Source organism: Arachis ipaensis, chromosome B9 (assembly GCF_059453495.1).
Source record: "Arachis ipaensis isolate K30076 ecotype BB chromosome B9, ASM5945349v1, whole genome shotgun sequence".
Classification (NCBI taxonomy): Eukaryota; Viridiplantae; Streptophyta; class Magnoliopsida; order Fabales; family Fabaceae; genus Arachis; species Arachis ipaensis.
In genome coordinates this window covers 158927459-158940236 of record NC_142444.1, presented here as the reverse complement: position 1 = coordinate 158940236, position 12778 = coordinate 158927459, and the positions used below count along the sequence as shown (strand labels likewise).

General features: G+C 33.8%; 2 protein-coding genes across 2 annotated transcripts; one reads left to right on the top strand and one right to left on the bottom strand.

The window, feature by feature from the left end:
• Positions 1–1784: 1784 nt before the first annotated feature.
• LOC107616764 (uncharacterized) lies at positions 1785–3129 on the top strand. The gene has a single exon (XM_016318695.3). It carries the CDS (start codon positions 1962–1964, stop codon positions 2799–2801), a length of 840 nt encoding a protein of 279 aa, XP_016174181.1. The 5' UTR covers positions 1785–1961; the 3' UTR covers positions 2802–3129.
• A 539-nt stretch (positions 3130–3668) lies between these two features.
• Positions 3669–7636, bottom strand: LOC107618993 (Leucine-rich repeat (LRR) family protein). The gene is made up of 8 exons (XM_016321195.3): positions 6806–7636; positions 5626–6077; positions 5168–5303; positions 4992–5063; positions 4843–4911; positions 4659–4730; positions 4305–4376; positions 3669–4220 (listed from the first exon to the last, which is right to left on the bottom strand). The coding sequence occupies exons 1-8, from the start codon at positions 7423–7425 to the stop codon at positions 4166–4168; spliced, it is 1548 nt and encodes a 515-aa protein (XP_016176681.1). The 5' UTR covers positions 7426–7636; the 3' UTR covers positions 3669–4165.
• Between the last annotated feature and the right edge of the window lie 5142 nt (positions 7637–12778).

The window sequence follows — 12778 nt, the reverse complement described above, 5'->3', positions numbered from 1 at the left end:
TCTTTATTTTATATGAATAATTGATTAAGTAATTGATTTGATGTGTACATAGTTGCTAATGTAAAAGCATTGACTAATTGGTGTATTGATCAATCATGAGATGCCTTACACTAAATTAAACTGTGTTGATTGTGCTAGAGTTTTATACTAATGTGGTAGAACTTCTTGCTTTTGATCAAGATCAGCAAATATAGTTATCCTTATAAATTAAGGACAAATCACATGTTTAAGTTTTTGTTCTTTTTCACAAACATTATGCTGTCATTTTACATTATTGTGTAGTTCAATTATAGTCCAAAGCAGGACCACAGAATACACAAGGATAATGTTAATGGGAGTTATACAAAGGCTTGTGCTATTTAAATACTAAAAAGAGTAGCTATTATTCATACACTGGTTTTATTTTTATATATATCTATTATCTCCATACTTGAGTTTAAAAAATGTATAAGTAAACATTAATTTAATTATTTAAGTACTAAAAGGCAAGCAATGTGTAATAATTGAAAGATTTACCCTCCAATGTTCATTAGCTGTCAAGAATTAATTAGAGCCTGCCCAAATCTTAACAGAAGCTTTTTCAAGAGCTGGACATGATCACACACAACTTGTTTCCCTTTTCTTAGGACAATAAACTCAACCCCATGTTGGAAATATAACCAACTGGACCAGCTGTGACCAACTTATTCTGAGGGTAACTTGGTCATTTTCACCAACATATGTTCAATCTTTTAACCTTGTTGTCACATGCCCAAGAAGCTACTTTCATGTGGCCACATGCTTGAGGCTTCTCCCATGTTATAGTTCCTTCATGCAGGGTTGGGTCAAATTAAAGCCTATGTTTCTTTGACTAATAAGGAGTAAGGAGTGTAATTTTTTTAATGTATATAATTAGGATCCTTAAGGTCATTTGTAAAGGCATTCTTAATTAATGGTTTTAGTTTAAATAATATGATCCCCTTCTGTCTTTTCTTCTGTGCTCTTCTGCAATGTATGTGGAGGCCATTACAAGCAATGTGAAAGAGAAAATGCCTGAAATCTGAATACATTCACTTGATCTGCAAAATGTTTGCAATTGATAGCAGCACATGATTTTGTCATCTCATTCAGTGAGATAATATTTTGATGAAAATTATGATATACTATTTTCTTCACTTTTCTTTTTTGAACAGTTATTAATAAGAGAATCTAATATTTGTAATATATTTTCAACCAATTTATTAACTCCTTCCACCCATCTCATCATATATAGTTTGATCTATTGCAATTTCCGAGTGACACTGACAATACTAAAATCTTTTTGGGAGTGAGTAAAAAACTAGTATAGAATTGATTAAGATTCTTGCTAATTAATGCTCTCCATAAATTTGAAAATTTTTACTCTCTTTCCCTCCTCCTTATCATTGAAAGAAATATATAAAATGTTAAATTCATAGAAATAAAACACTAAATTAAAGCATGCAGAGCAAGAGTGTAGATACAAGTGTTTAGACTTGCATTGCATGCAAAGAATTAATAATGATAAAATGCTTTTGTCTTTTACTTCCCAAGGCTTCCATGTGCTGTCCCTATATTCTAAACAGTTTCATAGGTCACCTGTTTCTGGTTTGCTAGACCATTTCATTTTTATAATCTCACCGTTCTGACAGTAGTTAAAAAAAATGTGATTAAAAATTTAGTACCCATATATATAATTCTTCATTTTTAGTGATAAGATAATGACCCAAAAAATAGTCACAAAAATATTTCTACTACTCTTAAAAAGTTAGATGTGACATTAATAACAGTCTCTTCTCCTTTATAAAATCACAATTCTCATGCATATGATAAAGCACAATCACAATTCATCACAACCCTCAAGGCTAGCCACTACCACACCAAACTCCTAAAAAAACTGCAGCATCTACTCTTTCTTTTGTTTTATTCTTTTTTCTCTTCCTACCCCAGAACACAGACAAATAATGGTATCTCTTGAGTCTGTTCCCAGATCCATTGATGCACCTTCAAGCCCCAGAATATCTTTCTCTGCTGAGTTCTTAGATGAGAACAACTTCATCTCCATAAGTCCAAACCCTGAGTATGAAAGAGATAATGAAGAGAAGAAGGAAGGTGCTGCAGAGAGAGGAGGAGCAAAGAATAGTAATAATAATAATGCTGCAGATTTTGAGTTCCTCTCAAACAATGTGAGCAACAACAACAACACAGTGTTAACTGCTGATGAGCTTTTCTTTGAAGGGAAGCTTCTTCCCTTTTGGCAGATGCAGCATCTTGAGAAGCTAAGCAAGATCAACCTCAAAGCCAAAGAGGGAGAAGAAGAAGAAGATGATGATGAAGATGAAGAGTTAGAAGAGGAAGTTGTAGTAGTGACCAACAACAACAACAGTAGCAATAACAAGGAAGAGAGTAGTAGAGTGAACTGGTTTGTGGATGATGATCCATCTCCAAGGCCACCAAAGTGCACTGTTCTTTGGAAAGAGTTGCTGAGGTTGAAGAAGCAACGTGCTTCTTCTTCCTTGTCACCTTCATCTTCTTCCTCATCTTCATCATCTTCTGCAAGTTCACTTGGTGATGTAGCAGCAAAAGAAGGAAAAGAACAAGGATCATCAAGGAACAATAATAATAATAATAATAATAATAATCATAAGGAGCAGCATGTGAAGAGGATCAAGAAAGGGTTAGAGAGAACAAGGTCAGCTACTATTAGAATTAGACCAATGATTAATGTTCCAATTTGCACCCAGGTCAAAAGCAGTGCCTTGCCACCTCTTTTTCCACTCAAGAAAGGAAGATTAGAGAGGTAAAAAAACAAAAGAAAGATTTTGGAGTATTCATAAGTTTGTTTAGTTTGATCCTCCTTATTAGTCCTCAGAGTTCTTCTCAAATAAATTTCCTTATTTGTTTTTATGATCAAATTATGCTTTCATGCTTATTAGGCTAGTTGTTAATTTGGGTGGATCTGAGAGATTTAGAATGTAAATTCTGACTTTTGTATAATCATATGGAATGTGCATTCCCTTGTGATGTCACTAGAGGCCAGAAATATTTGATGTTCTGCATGTGTGGGTAGCTAATTAGGAAAGAAGTGGGGGTCATCTCACATGATGGATGCAGAGTTCCTCAATAAGTGAGTCCCACATGGCTGCTTGATCTATCAGCCTCAAAGATCTGATCAATCGACACAATATTAATGAGTGAGTGGTACAACAATTCAGTTTTCATATGGTATTCAACTTCATAGTACCTCACTCTCCACTTTTCTTCAAAGCAATTTAGCTTTATACTTGCCTCACAATTTACAATTAGAAAATGCTGTGCACTAAGTCAACACACCCCTTCTATTAATGGCAAAGAAGCCCTTCTTAATTTATGTCAAGCATTTCATAACAAAATCAGAAACAATTTCATAGAGTGACAAATCATAGGAATCTTTTAATCTTTTACATTGACGAAATAGACCAAGACCCTATAACTTTGAAAGTAGTACAGTAAGTCAATAACAGAATATAATCAAAAGTGAACAAATGAAGATTGTAAATAGAAAGGTGTACAAGAGAACTGTGGATAAACTTGGTTTTGCAAAAATTAATATGTCGATTAGTAAAAACTAAACGGACTAATGAGTTATATCCACATTTCTCTGGTTACATAAGATGAATTGATGTATCTTGTTTGAATGTGGAAGAAGAGTTAAAATATGAACTATTTCAGTTTTGTTTGATTACAAGAAAAGAAAAATATGCCAGACAACTATATCTCAGGCTCTATTTTTTACTTTCACAATAGCAAATACACTGTTGTTTAGGGTGTCTTAAGTATCCGTTCCCTAAGTTGTACCCTACAATTAGCAGAATACAAACCAGAATGACATACAAAGTATGGGAAACTGGCATCTCATGGACAACCTTAAAAAAATATTGAATAAAATAATGAATAATTCCTATACAAGGATATTTAAGATAGAATTTTCAGGTAAGATTCGAATTTTCAACCGGATTGAGAATCTAGCTCGAAGAATACAAGATAAGGCTGAAATGAAGTTTGATCTTCAGTTTGAGGAGTCGAAATCGAATCATTTCCACAAAAATTAGAAATCTAAGGACAAAACGAATCAAAAGTTCTTCACAAGAGTATTGATCTTGACCACAGAAGGCACTGAGCAAATTCCTCAAGGTGCTGGTGCTGGTGCTGGTGCAGATGATAAAAAATTATTTCCAGACGTTCTGTTATAACATGCAGAAGTGAGAAGTCGGTGAGACAACAATTTTGAATCCCGTGACAAGAAAAGATAAATAGGTTTTAGTTACCTGAGGTTCAGCCCTGGTTTTCCAATAAGGTTTGATGGAACTTGACCTGTCAAATTATTGTTTTGCAGAAATCTGCAACAGCCAAAGAGGGTCTAATCAAGAAACAACAAAGAATAGAAAAGATAAAAAAAACTATAGGGACACTAAATAATGGAACTGAGCAGAAACTGGCAGATTTTCCTCTGTAGAGAGGATGACAGCAAAGACTCTCTGAATGGTGATAAATTGTACTATTTTTGGGCCACACTCATGTAAACAACGTAGTTGTACAGGGCTGACTTAAATCAGGATTCAAGAAACAACACAAAAAACCAGTTTAATTATATTCTCTTGTATAAAGAGGACAGAGCTTACACTTCATGCAAAGTGCTGATGTTCCCTAGGGATGAAGGAATCTCTCCGTCGAATTGATTGTCTTCCAAGTGCCTTTAAATACAATAATAATATCCAGATAGTGAGCTTCATGGCATGAATACATCAAAGTTCTCTGATTTCAAACATTTAGATCATGGAATTGCATACAAAATGAGTTACTTACAATGTTTCTAACAGTGTTAGTGAACCTAGGTCAGGAATGTGCCCTGACAAACTGTTATTTCCAAGCCAGCTACAAAAAAGCAATGGTTTTCCAATTAAAACTTGTAAATACCAGATTCAATGAACTGAGATTTAGAGTTAAGCACCTACATATTAGTCAGAGCTGTCATATTGGCAACAAAAGGAGACAAAGATCCTGAAAGCTCCATACTTGTCAAATTTCTGAAAACAACAGGAAATCATAAGTAACATCATTTACGGAGTACAGTAACATTGGAACTGGAAGGACAAAGTATTGTGCCATGACAGCTCAACTCTGTGCTTACAAAGTCACTACTCGAATGCGGGGACCCGTAGAACATGTGATGCCAGTCCACGCGTACTGCTGAGGCATACAAGGATCACCATTCCAATCAAGTGGAGGATTTCGGAGGCTCTTTTTTATCCTTTCCAAAGCAATAACTGTCCAAAAGAAAGTTCCCATTCATAAACCCTTGCATGTTCAGAACTAACATATTAATGCACTACAATTATGTGTACCATGCTACACCTTGTAATGATTACATTCCATTACTACCACAAGACCAATTTGGAATTGCAACATTTAATTCATAAACACTGTTTGGATGAGTGAAAGTAAAGATCTGCAATATTGTTAAACAGCATTGTCATTGGAGAAATATTTCACCTTTTCCTCTTATTACCTACTTTCTTAATTCTTTGCTATTAGATATTCTAGGAGAACCAAGGTTAATTAAAGAAAACATGAAATCAGAAGATATACCATCTCGAGTTAAAGTTCTTTCCCCAAGAGACAGCACCTCAAAAACTTCGCCAGCGTTGATTAAGGGGCCCAAGGATGAATTAGCAGTAGGGGTCAAAGTTACAGTTGTAGGACCAGAAAGAGGCCACTGGTTGGCAAAGACAACAACACCTGATGAAATGGCATTCAAGTCACGGAAATATGTTATACCATTCACACTTATGTTAAAGATTCTTGATCCTGCAGCGTCATCAGCAAAGTATAGGGCGACATAGTATTTGGAGCTCGGAAGTGATGCCGGAGGCCATCTCAGTTCCAATGATTCCAACTGATCAGATCCTATGTGTGTCTCAAATATCTTAAGAGGAGGAAGGTTCCAAAATCCAGAAACAGAAACATTGTCAGTGTTTCCTTTGGTAGAGTTACCCTGCCCATAAGGCTCCCATATCCGGTCGAACTGATCATCAGGATATCTGATACTCAATTATAGAGAAAAACATCATCAGCAATAATGAGGAATGGAAAGAAAAATAGAACTACAGGTAGAGAGAAAGCAAACTTTGTAAGGGCCTGTTTATTTATTATATGAACAATATAATTTTTTTTTAAGTAAAAAAAGATCTTATTGAAAAAGATAAATTGTAGCTTCTAAAATTTTTTTTTTTTTTCTAGTATCTTTACTATTAAAAATTTATTAAATGCTTAAGAAAAGGAAAAATTTTTTTTTTTTCTGACAACTTAATAACATCCAAACAAGCTCTAAATCCAATAAATTAATGATCATACATATATAGTTTCTATTCAATTCATATGCTTCATAAACTAACTTCTTAAGTTGTAACCTTTCCCAGCTCATTCACTCACTAGTTTCTCTTCTAAACAACTGTATGTAACATATATGGAGCCAGATAATCCAATGCTATAGCTGGACTTAATTATAAATAGGATGTTAGTACTACTATTTTCTCCTCCAATTATTTTTCTTCTCTTTGGTTACCCTCTCTCAGTTCCTCTGCAATTATACAATTCTTTCACGAATTTCTCAATCTAATCCTTAGTTCAAATATGGAGAATTCCACAACAAAGCATCCCAATATTTCCAACAACTTCACAATACAACTAAATCATCATAACCAATGATTTTAATCCAAGGCATATAAATTTTTTTATCACAATGTTAAAAGATAAAAGAAACACTCACCGAATTGGTGATCCTGAATATCCAAAACTGCTCCTTGCAACCAAGCTAAGTCCAAATTTGGTGAAATCCGTGGTGTTATAAAGAGAACCTCCAACAATCAGAAACTCCAAAGCAGATATGAAGGGATCAGAATCCGTGTAATTATTGGACCCAATACAGAAGCTCATGTTCTTGCCCTGAGCCAAGAACACCCCTTCGTAGAGCGTAGAGTTTCCATTGGCATAGTCAATGGTGGTGTTGACCACGGTCCAAAGTGTTCCGTCAACGATCTGGACAAAGACCGGAGGGGAAGGGTGATCGGGACCGTTCACAGCTCCGTAGAAGTACGTAGACCGTAGCAAGTACTTTGCACCGCGATACACGGGAACACTGTAGCAGTGCTTCTTCACCTGATAATTGAAGGACCTGACGGTTGCAAGAGTGGGATGCAAAACAGAGGGTGTTACGTTCTTTGGTGTGCCCGTTGAGATATAAGCCGAATCGGAAATCCATTCACGGCCATCGATTTTGGTCCCCGAGAGCGCGCCGCAGTTAAGGGAGTAACCTTTGGGGAATGTTTGAGAGGAAGAAAGGGTGAAGAGGAGAGGTAAGAGGAGGAGGAGGAGGTAGAGGAGGCGCATGGCGGTGGAGAATGAGTGAATGAAAGAAAAAAAGAATGAGTGGTTGAGTGCTGAGGTGGGTTTTGTTAGTTAATAGTTGTTGCGTTAGTGTTTGAAGGAGTCTTTGTGAAAGGAAGAAGAGGAAGAAGAAAAGAATATAGCTGGAACGGGGACGCGGGAAATGAAGCTTACTGGTCAGAGTTTGAGAGACGGCACTTGTATTGTTTGTGGTGCTTTCGTTGGAAATATAAAAATAATAATAATAAAAGAGGAATACTAGGAGCCCAATAACTTTTGTGATTTGTACCCATCAAATAGACATCGATGATGATTTTAATGGTATGAAATTGGTGCGAGATTTCATCCAATAACTCACTTTTCTTTACTGGTTACATGGTGGATAGAATTTAAAAAAGTTGCTTATCCCTATATTTTTCCATAATAAAAAATACAGCCGGTTGGGGTAGAGAGCATTATCAATTAGTGGGATTTGACTTTTATCTTTGAGTTGGTTTAGACCCATCCGTTGCTTTTCTATAATCCATGTATAAGATTGTAGATTGTCCTGTTTTTTACTTTCTTATACCAAAAAAGGGCTTAATTTAACAAATGCATGGTTCAATGATGAAATACAATTAAAACTATTCAAAGTAATTTTATTTTTAAATATTTTTATTGTACCTTTAATTCAGTACGAGAAGAACTAATTCATTACAAATTAGATTTTTATCTAAGAATTTATCGTTGACTAATAGATTATTATATATACAAGACGAAATTTAAATTTTCGATGTTTATTTAAGTAAATTTGTGAACTAACTATTAGATTAAGCCAAATATTTTTTTTGTGGCTTTTGATAATTTGATTCTTAAATTTTAAAGTAATCTTTTTTTAATATTTTGATAATATATTTTTAAAAACACTTTTTGAAATAATACTATAATCACTATAGCTATCCTAACATAGGTATATGAGAATAACCCAACTAATATATATAGTTAAATTTTTTTTTGTTCGTGATACATAGTTTAATTTGTTTTGTTACTTTCATATTAAAAGTTAAAGTTAGTCATTAGTCACTTGTAAAGTTTTATTTTTTTTTAAATACTACTTGTACATTAAAATTAATTACTAATATATTTATGTATAAATAAGTGTGTGTATTTGTGATCTTATTCTTTATGTTCACATATCTGAGTTTGATTTTGTAGTACCTGGTAACAAATTTATAGCATGCTGAATTTTGAGAGGTGGAGAGACTTGTATCGACAATTCCTTTTGAGGTCAAGCATTTTATTCATTACCTACACTATCCGACTTTAGTTGGCAAAGAACTAAGGTGGAATTGGTGGCCTGTAAGAACAATAGGGTATAGTGCAAAAGAGGGATTATCGTTGGTTATTAAAGAATAAATTGAATTGAAATAAAAATAGCAACTGGAACTAGCTTTGCTACCTGAATCTTTTGGAAAAAGATTAAAATAGACTCTATGGTTTGGGTTTCATAACACTCTCTCAACGGAAGTCTTCCGCTTCAGGCGACATCTAGCTAGTTCAGTTATGTGCCAGAAATGCAATGCGACTCCATAGACAGTAGAACATTGTCCTAGAGATTGTGTATATTCCAGAGTTATTTGGCATATGCTAGATTTTTGAATTATTGATTCGGTTGAAGACTTCTCTATGGAAGCTTGGTTTCGGAAGGTCATGTATGGTAAGGAGGCTCTTTTAGGAGTCGGTGTGTGGTGATTGTGGAGGTATAGATGCAATGACATTTTCAATGCTGAAAATTATTAGACAGATCACAAGGTGGTTGCTCTCGTCAGAAGCACGGTCATATATCTAAGGTTATATATGAACAGGTGTACTTCTTTTAGTACTTTCAAGAACTGTTTGTCTTAGAAACTTTTGATAGGTAATAGCTTTAAAATTAATTGTGATGCTAGTTTGTTTACTCATTTGAGCTTAGTTGGATTCAGTTGTCTTGTTAAAAATTCTAATGAGAGTTGGATTGCAGGTTGTTTTGGTAGTTTTCCTCCCTAATCTATCATCCGATGTGAGTTTTTTTGTAATTTGGAGGGGCTTTATTTTAATTTGGAATTACGAATTGAGAGACATAGTGTGTGAAATAGATTGTCTGGACATTTTTCATCTTTTGCATGACTCAAATAAATTTGCAGATTGGATGACTAAATATAAAGTTAGAAGAAGCAATCCCAATTATATTATTTGGTTTAAGCTTTGTGAAACTCTAACAAATTATTATGTCTGATTTAAGAAATGTGTTTTGCTTTGTATTTTTTGTTGTTGTTTAGACACCAAAAAAATATGTAATTTAATTTATTTTTAATGTATATTTATATTGTAATATGTATTTTATATTGATAATTAATTTTGGTAACTGATTTTAGTATATATATAATATAGTTGTATTTTATTTTGATTTTGTGCATACATAGTTGTATTTTTTTAATTTGGATCCTCTAAATTTTAAATTTGTACTTTAGAGAATAAAGTGTGATATTTTACTTTTGAATGATTTTTCTTTCATATTTATTTTTGATCCCACCTATAAAATAAATGGTTAAAGATCACACTTTATTCTCTAAAGTGAAATTTAAACTTTAGAAAATCCAAATCCGTATTTTTTAATGTAGATTATATGTTCATTTTTGGACCAGCCAGTCACACACTAGCCGTCTAAGAGGGCCTGGAAAATTTTAGTTTGTCTTATTATTGGGTGGAAGACCAGCGATCATGGGGCCAATAATCTTAGAGAATAACTGTGAAGGCTTAGATGGTAAAAGCCCATTTAGTCTATAATTCATTATCAGCCCAACTGGTGTCTTGAATGATAAGTGAATTAGATTTTAGATACATATTCCAGACCGGGAAAAAATAAAACTAGTATTATACTATTATTCCACTTAAAACAACATGCAAAAAGAGTTGAACCTTATAAGGCTATGGGTATGTTGGGAGTGCATTATTCAAGTGGAGAAAAAATTGGATAGTGTCAATTGTTTAATTTTATCTTTTATTTTTTTATATTTATTTTTAGTTTTACTTATAAAATTAATGGTGAAAGATTACAATTTATTCCTTCAAGTATTAAAAAAATTGAAAAAATCCATTTCTTAGATATGTTTGTATTGAGAGGCAAAATCCATAGTTACCAATTCCGGCTCAACTGATAGGTCGAACTGGAGGTTCGATTAATCATCAATTTGGGTTGAGTCATAATTTAAATTGGTCAAACAATAAATTAGATAAAAATAGAGTAATTCACATAAATAAATTAACACTCATTTAATATTACGCATATCACCCAAAATAAAAAATAGAGATCAACCTCGAAATGTTTGCTTCTACTATGCATAATTGGGTTTGCGGCAAGAAGAACAGCACCTAAATTGTCACAAAACAAAGTGGGAGCAACTGGAGAAGTAACACGAATCTCTCGAAGAAGCTTTTGAACCCAGACTAACTTAGCTGCTGTGTCTGTCAAGTAACGGTACTCTGCTTCAGTAGATAAACGGCTTACAGCTTGTTGCAGTAACTACTTGTTGAACGTCAATCATCAAGGTCTGTGGTCCAATTGGCATCTGAAAAAGCAAGAAGACAAAGATCAGAGGATTTAGAAAATTGAATACTATAATTAATCTTACTTGAGAGATAACGCAAAATGCATTTGACTGCCTTCTAATAACGAATCATGGGTGTATGCATGAATTGGCTAACTTTGTTGACTGAATATGTAATTTTAGGATGAGTGAAAGTTGCATATTAAAGACCTCCTACTATTGATCGATAGAGACTAGGATCATCAAAGGAATTTAAACCCTGCAGTGTTAGTTTTTGAGAAGAAAGCATAGGTGTGGCCATTGAATGTGACTTATCCATGGATGCCTTTTTAAGAAGATCACAAATATAGTTAGTTTGTGAGATATGTAAGTCGCTCGAAGGCAAAAAATTAAATTACATGCCTAAAAAATAATGCAGTATCCCTAAGTCTTTTAAAGAGAATATTTGATTCAATTGAAAGATAATAGACTCTATTTCAGATTTATCACTACCTATGATGACTATGTCATCAACATATGCAAGAAGAAAAAGAGTAGAAGAGGTTGTAAAACGAACAAATAAGGAAGGATCAGATGAAGTATTTCGAAAACCAAACATGGATAGAGTACTACACAGTTTAGAAAATCAGGCCCTGGGAGCCTGCTTGAGACCATAAATGGCCTTGTCAAATTTACATACTAAATCAGAATCAGAATTGAAGAGGCCAGGAGGTGGTGGCATGTACACATTCTCAGTTAAATCTTCATTGAGAAATGCGTTATTAAAATCAAATTGTTTAAGAGACCATTCTTTAGATAAAGCCAAAGATAAGATGACTCTAATAGTTGTTGGCCTAATGACCGAAAAAAAGATTTGAGAATAATCGATGCCCTCAATTTGATGGCATTCCTTGGCCACAAGGCGAGTCTTATATTTTTTTTATAGAGTTATCAGGTCTACGCTTAATGGCAAACACCCATATAGACCAAATAATTGTGGAATTGGGTGGTGGCTGGACTAAATGCCAAGTTTTATTTTTCATGAGAGCAGTATATTCCTCTTTCATGGCTTGAAGTCAATGAGAAGAGTGCATAGCTTGAGAAACTGTCCTAGGAACATTATTAACTAAGTCAATATGATTAGAATGTGCAATAAGAGCCTTAGGCTTAGAGATACCAACTTTAGAACGAGTTACCATAGCATGAGTATTGTGAGAAGACAAAGATTCTATGATAGGTAATTTTGGAGGCTAAATTTCAAAATCAGAAATTAATTCTGGTTCAGAATCTGTAATAATCGCCTCAGAAAGTGATTGATTAATAGATGATGAAGTATTATTAGTTGGAGGATGGAAATTTGTATTAGAGTCAGGAAGTATAGTTGAAGTAGGTGGAGCTGAACTTCGAGTACAAGGTAACTATGATATAGCAGAATTTGAAATAGGAATCTAAGGTAACATCTTATGATCATAAAAAGAGGTTAGTGATGAGTCATAGACAACATTCTTATGAAAAAATGAGAAAAAAGAAAAAACGTTTTCATAAAAAATAACATTACGTGCAATAACAACTGTACCATCTTGTTTTAAATATTTAAACCCTTTTGAGAAAGGAGCATAACAAAAAAAATACATTGTTCAGACCAATAGTCTAATTTACGTTTATTAAAGGGTCTTAAGTTTAGATAACAAGCGCACCCAAAAACCTTCAAAATAGAATAACCAGGGAGCTTGAAATGAAGAGCCTCAAAAGGTGATTTCATATTAAGGATCCTGGTGGGCAGTCGATTGATAAGAAAAGTAGCAGCTAAG

Excerpts from the sequence above, each read along its gene's own strand:
- LOC107616764 (XM_016318695.3), top strand. The coding sequence starts at position 1,962 with ATGGTATCTCTTGAGTCTGTTCCCAGATCCATTGATGCACCTTCAAGC.
- LOC107618993 (XM_016321195.3), bottom strand. The coding sequence starts at position 7,425 with ATGCGCCTCCTCTACCTCCTCCTCCTCCTCTTACCTCTCCTCTTCACC. Across the intron at positions 6,078-6,805 it reads TATTCAGGATCACCAATTCG|ATATCCTGATGATCAGTTCG; the intron begins GTGAGTGTTTCT and ends ATTGAGTATCAG. Across the intron at positions 5,064-5,167 it reads CGCATTCGAGTAGTGACTTT|AAATTTGACAAGTATGGAGC; the intron begins GTAAGCACAGAG and ends TGTTGTTTTCAG.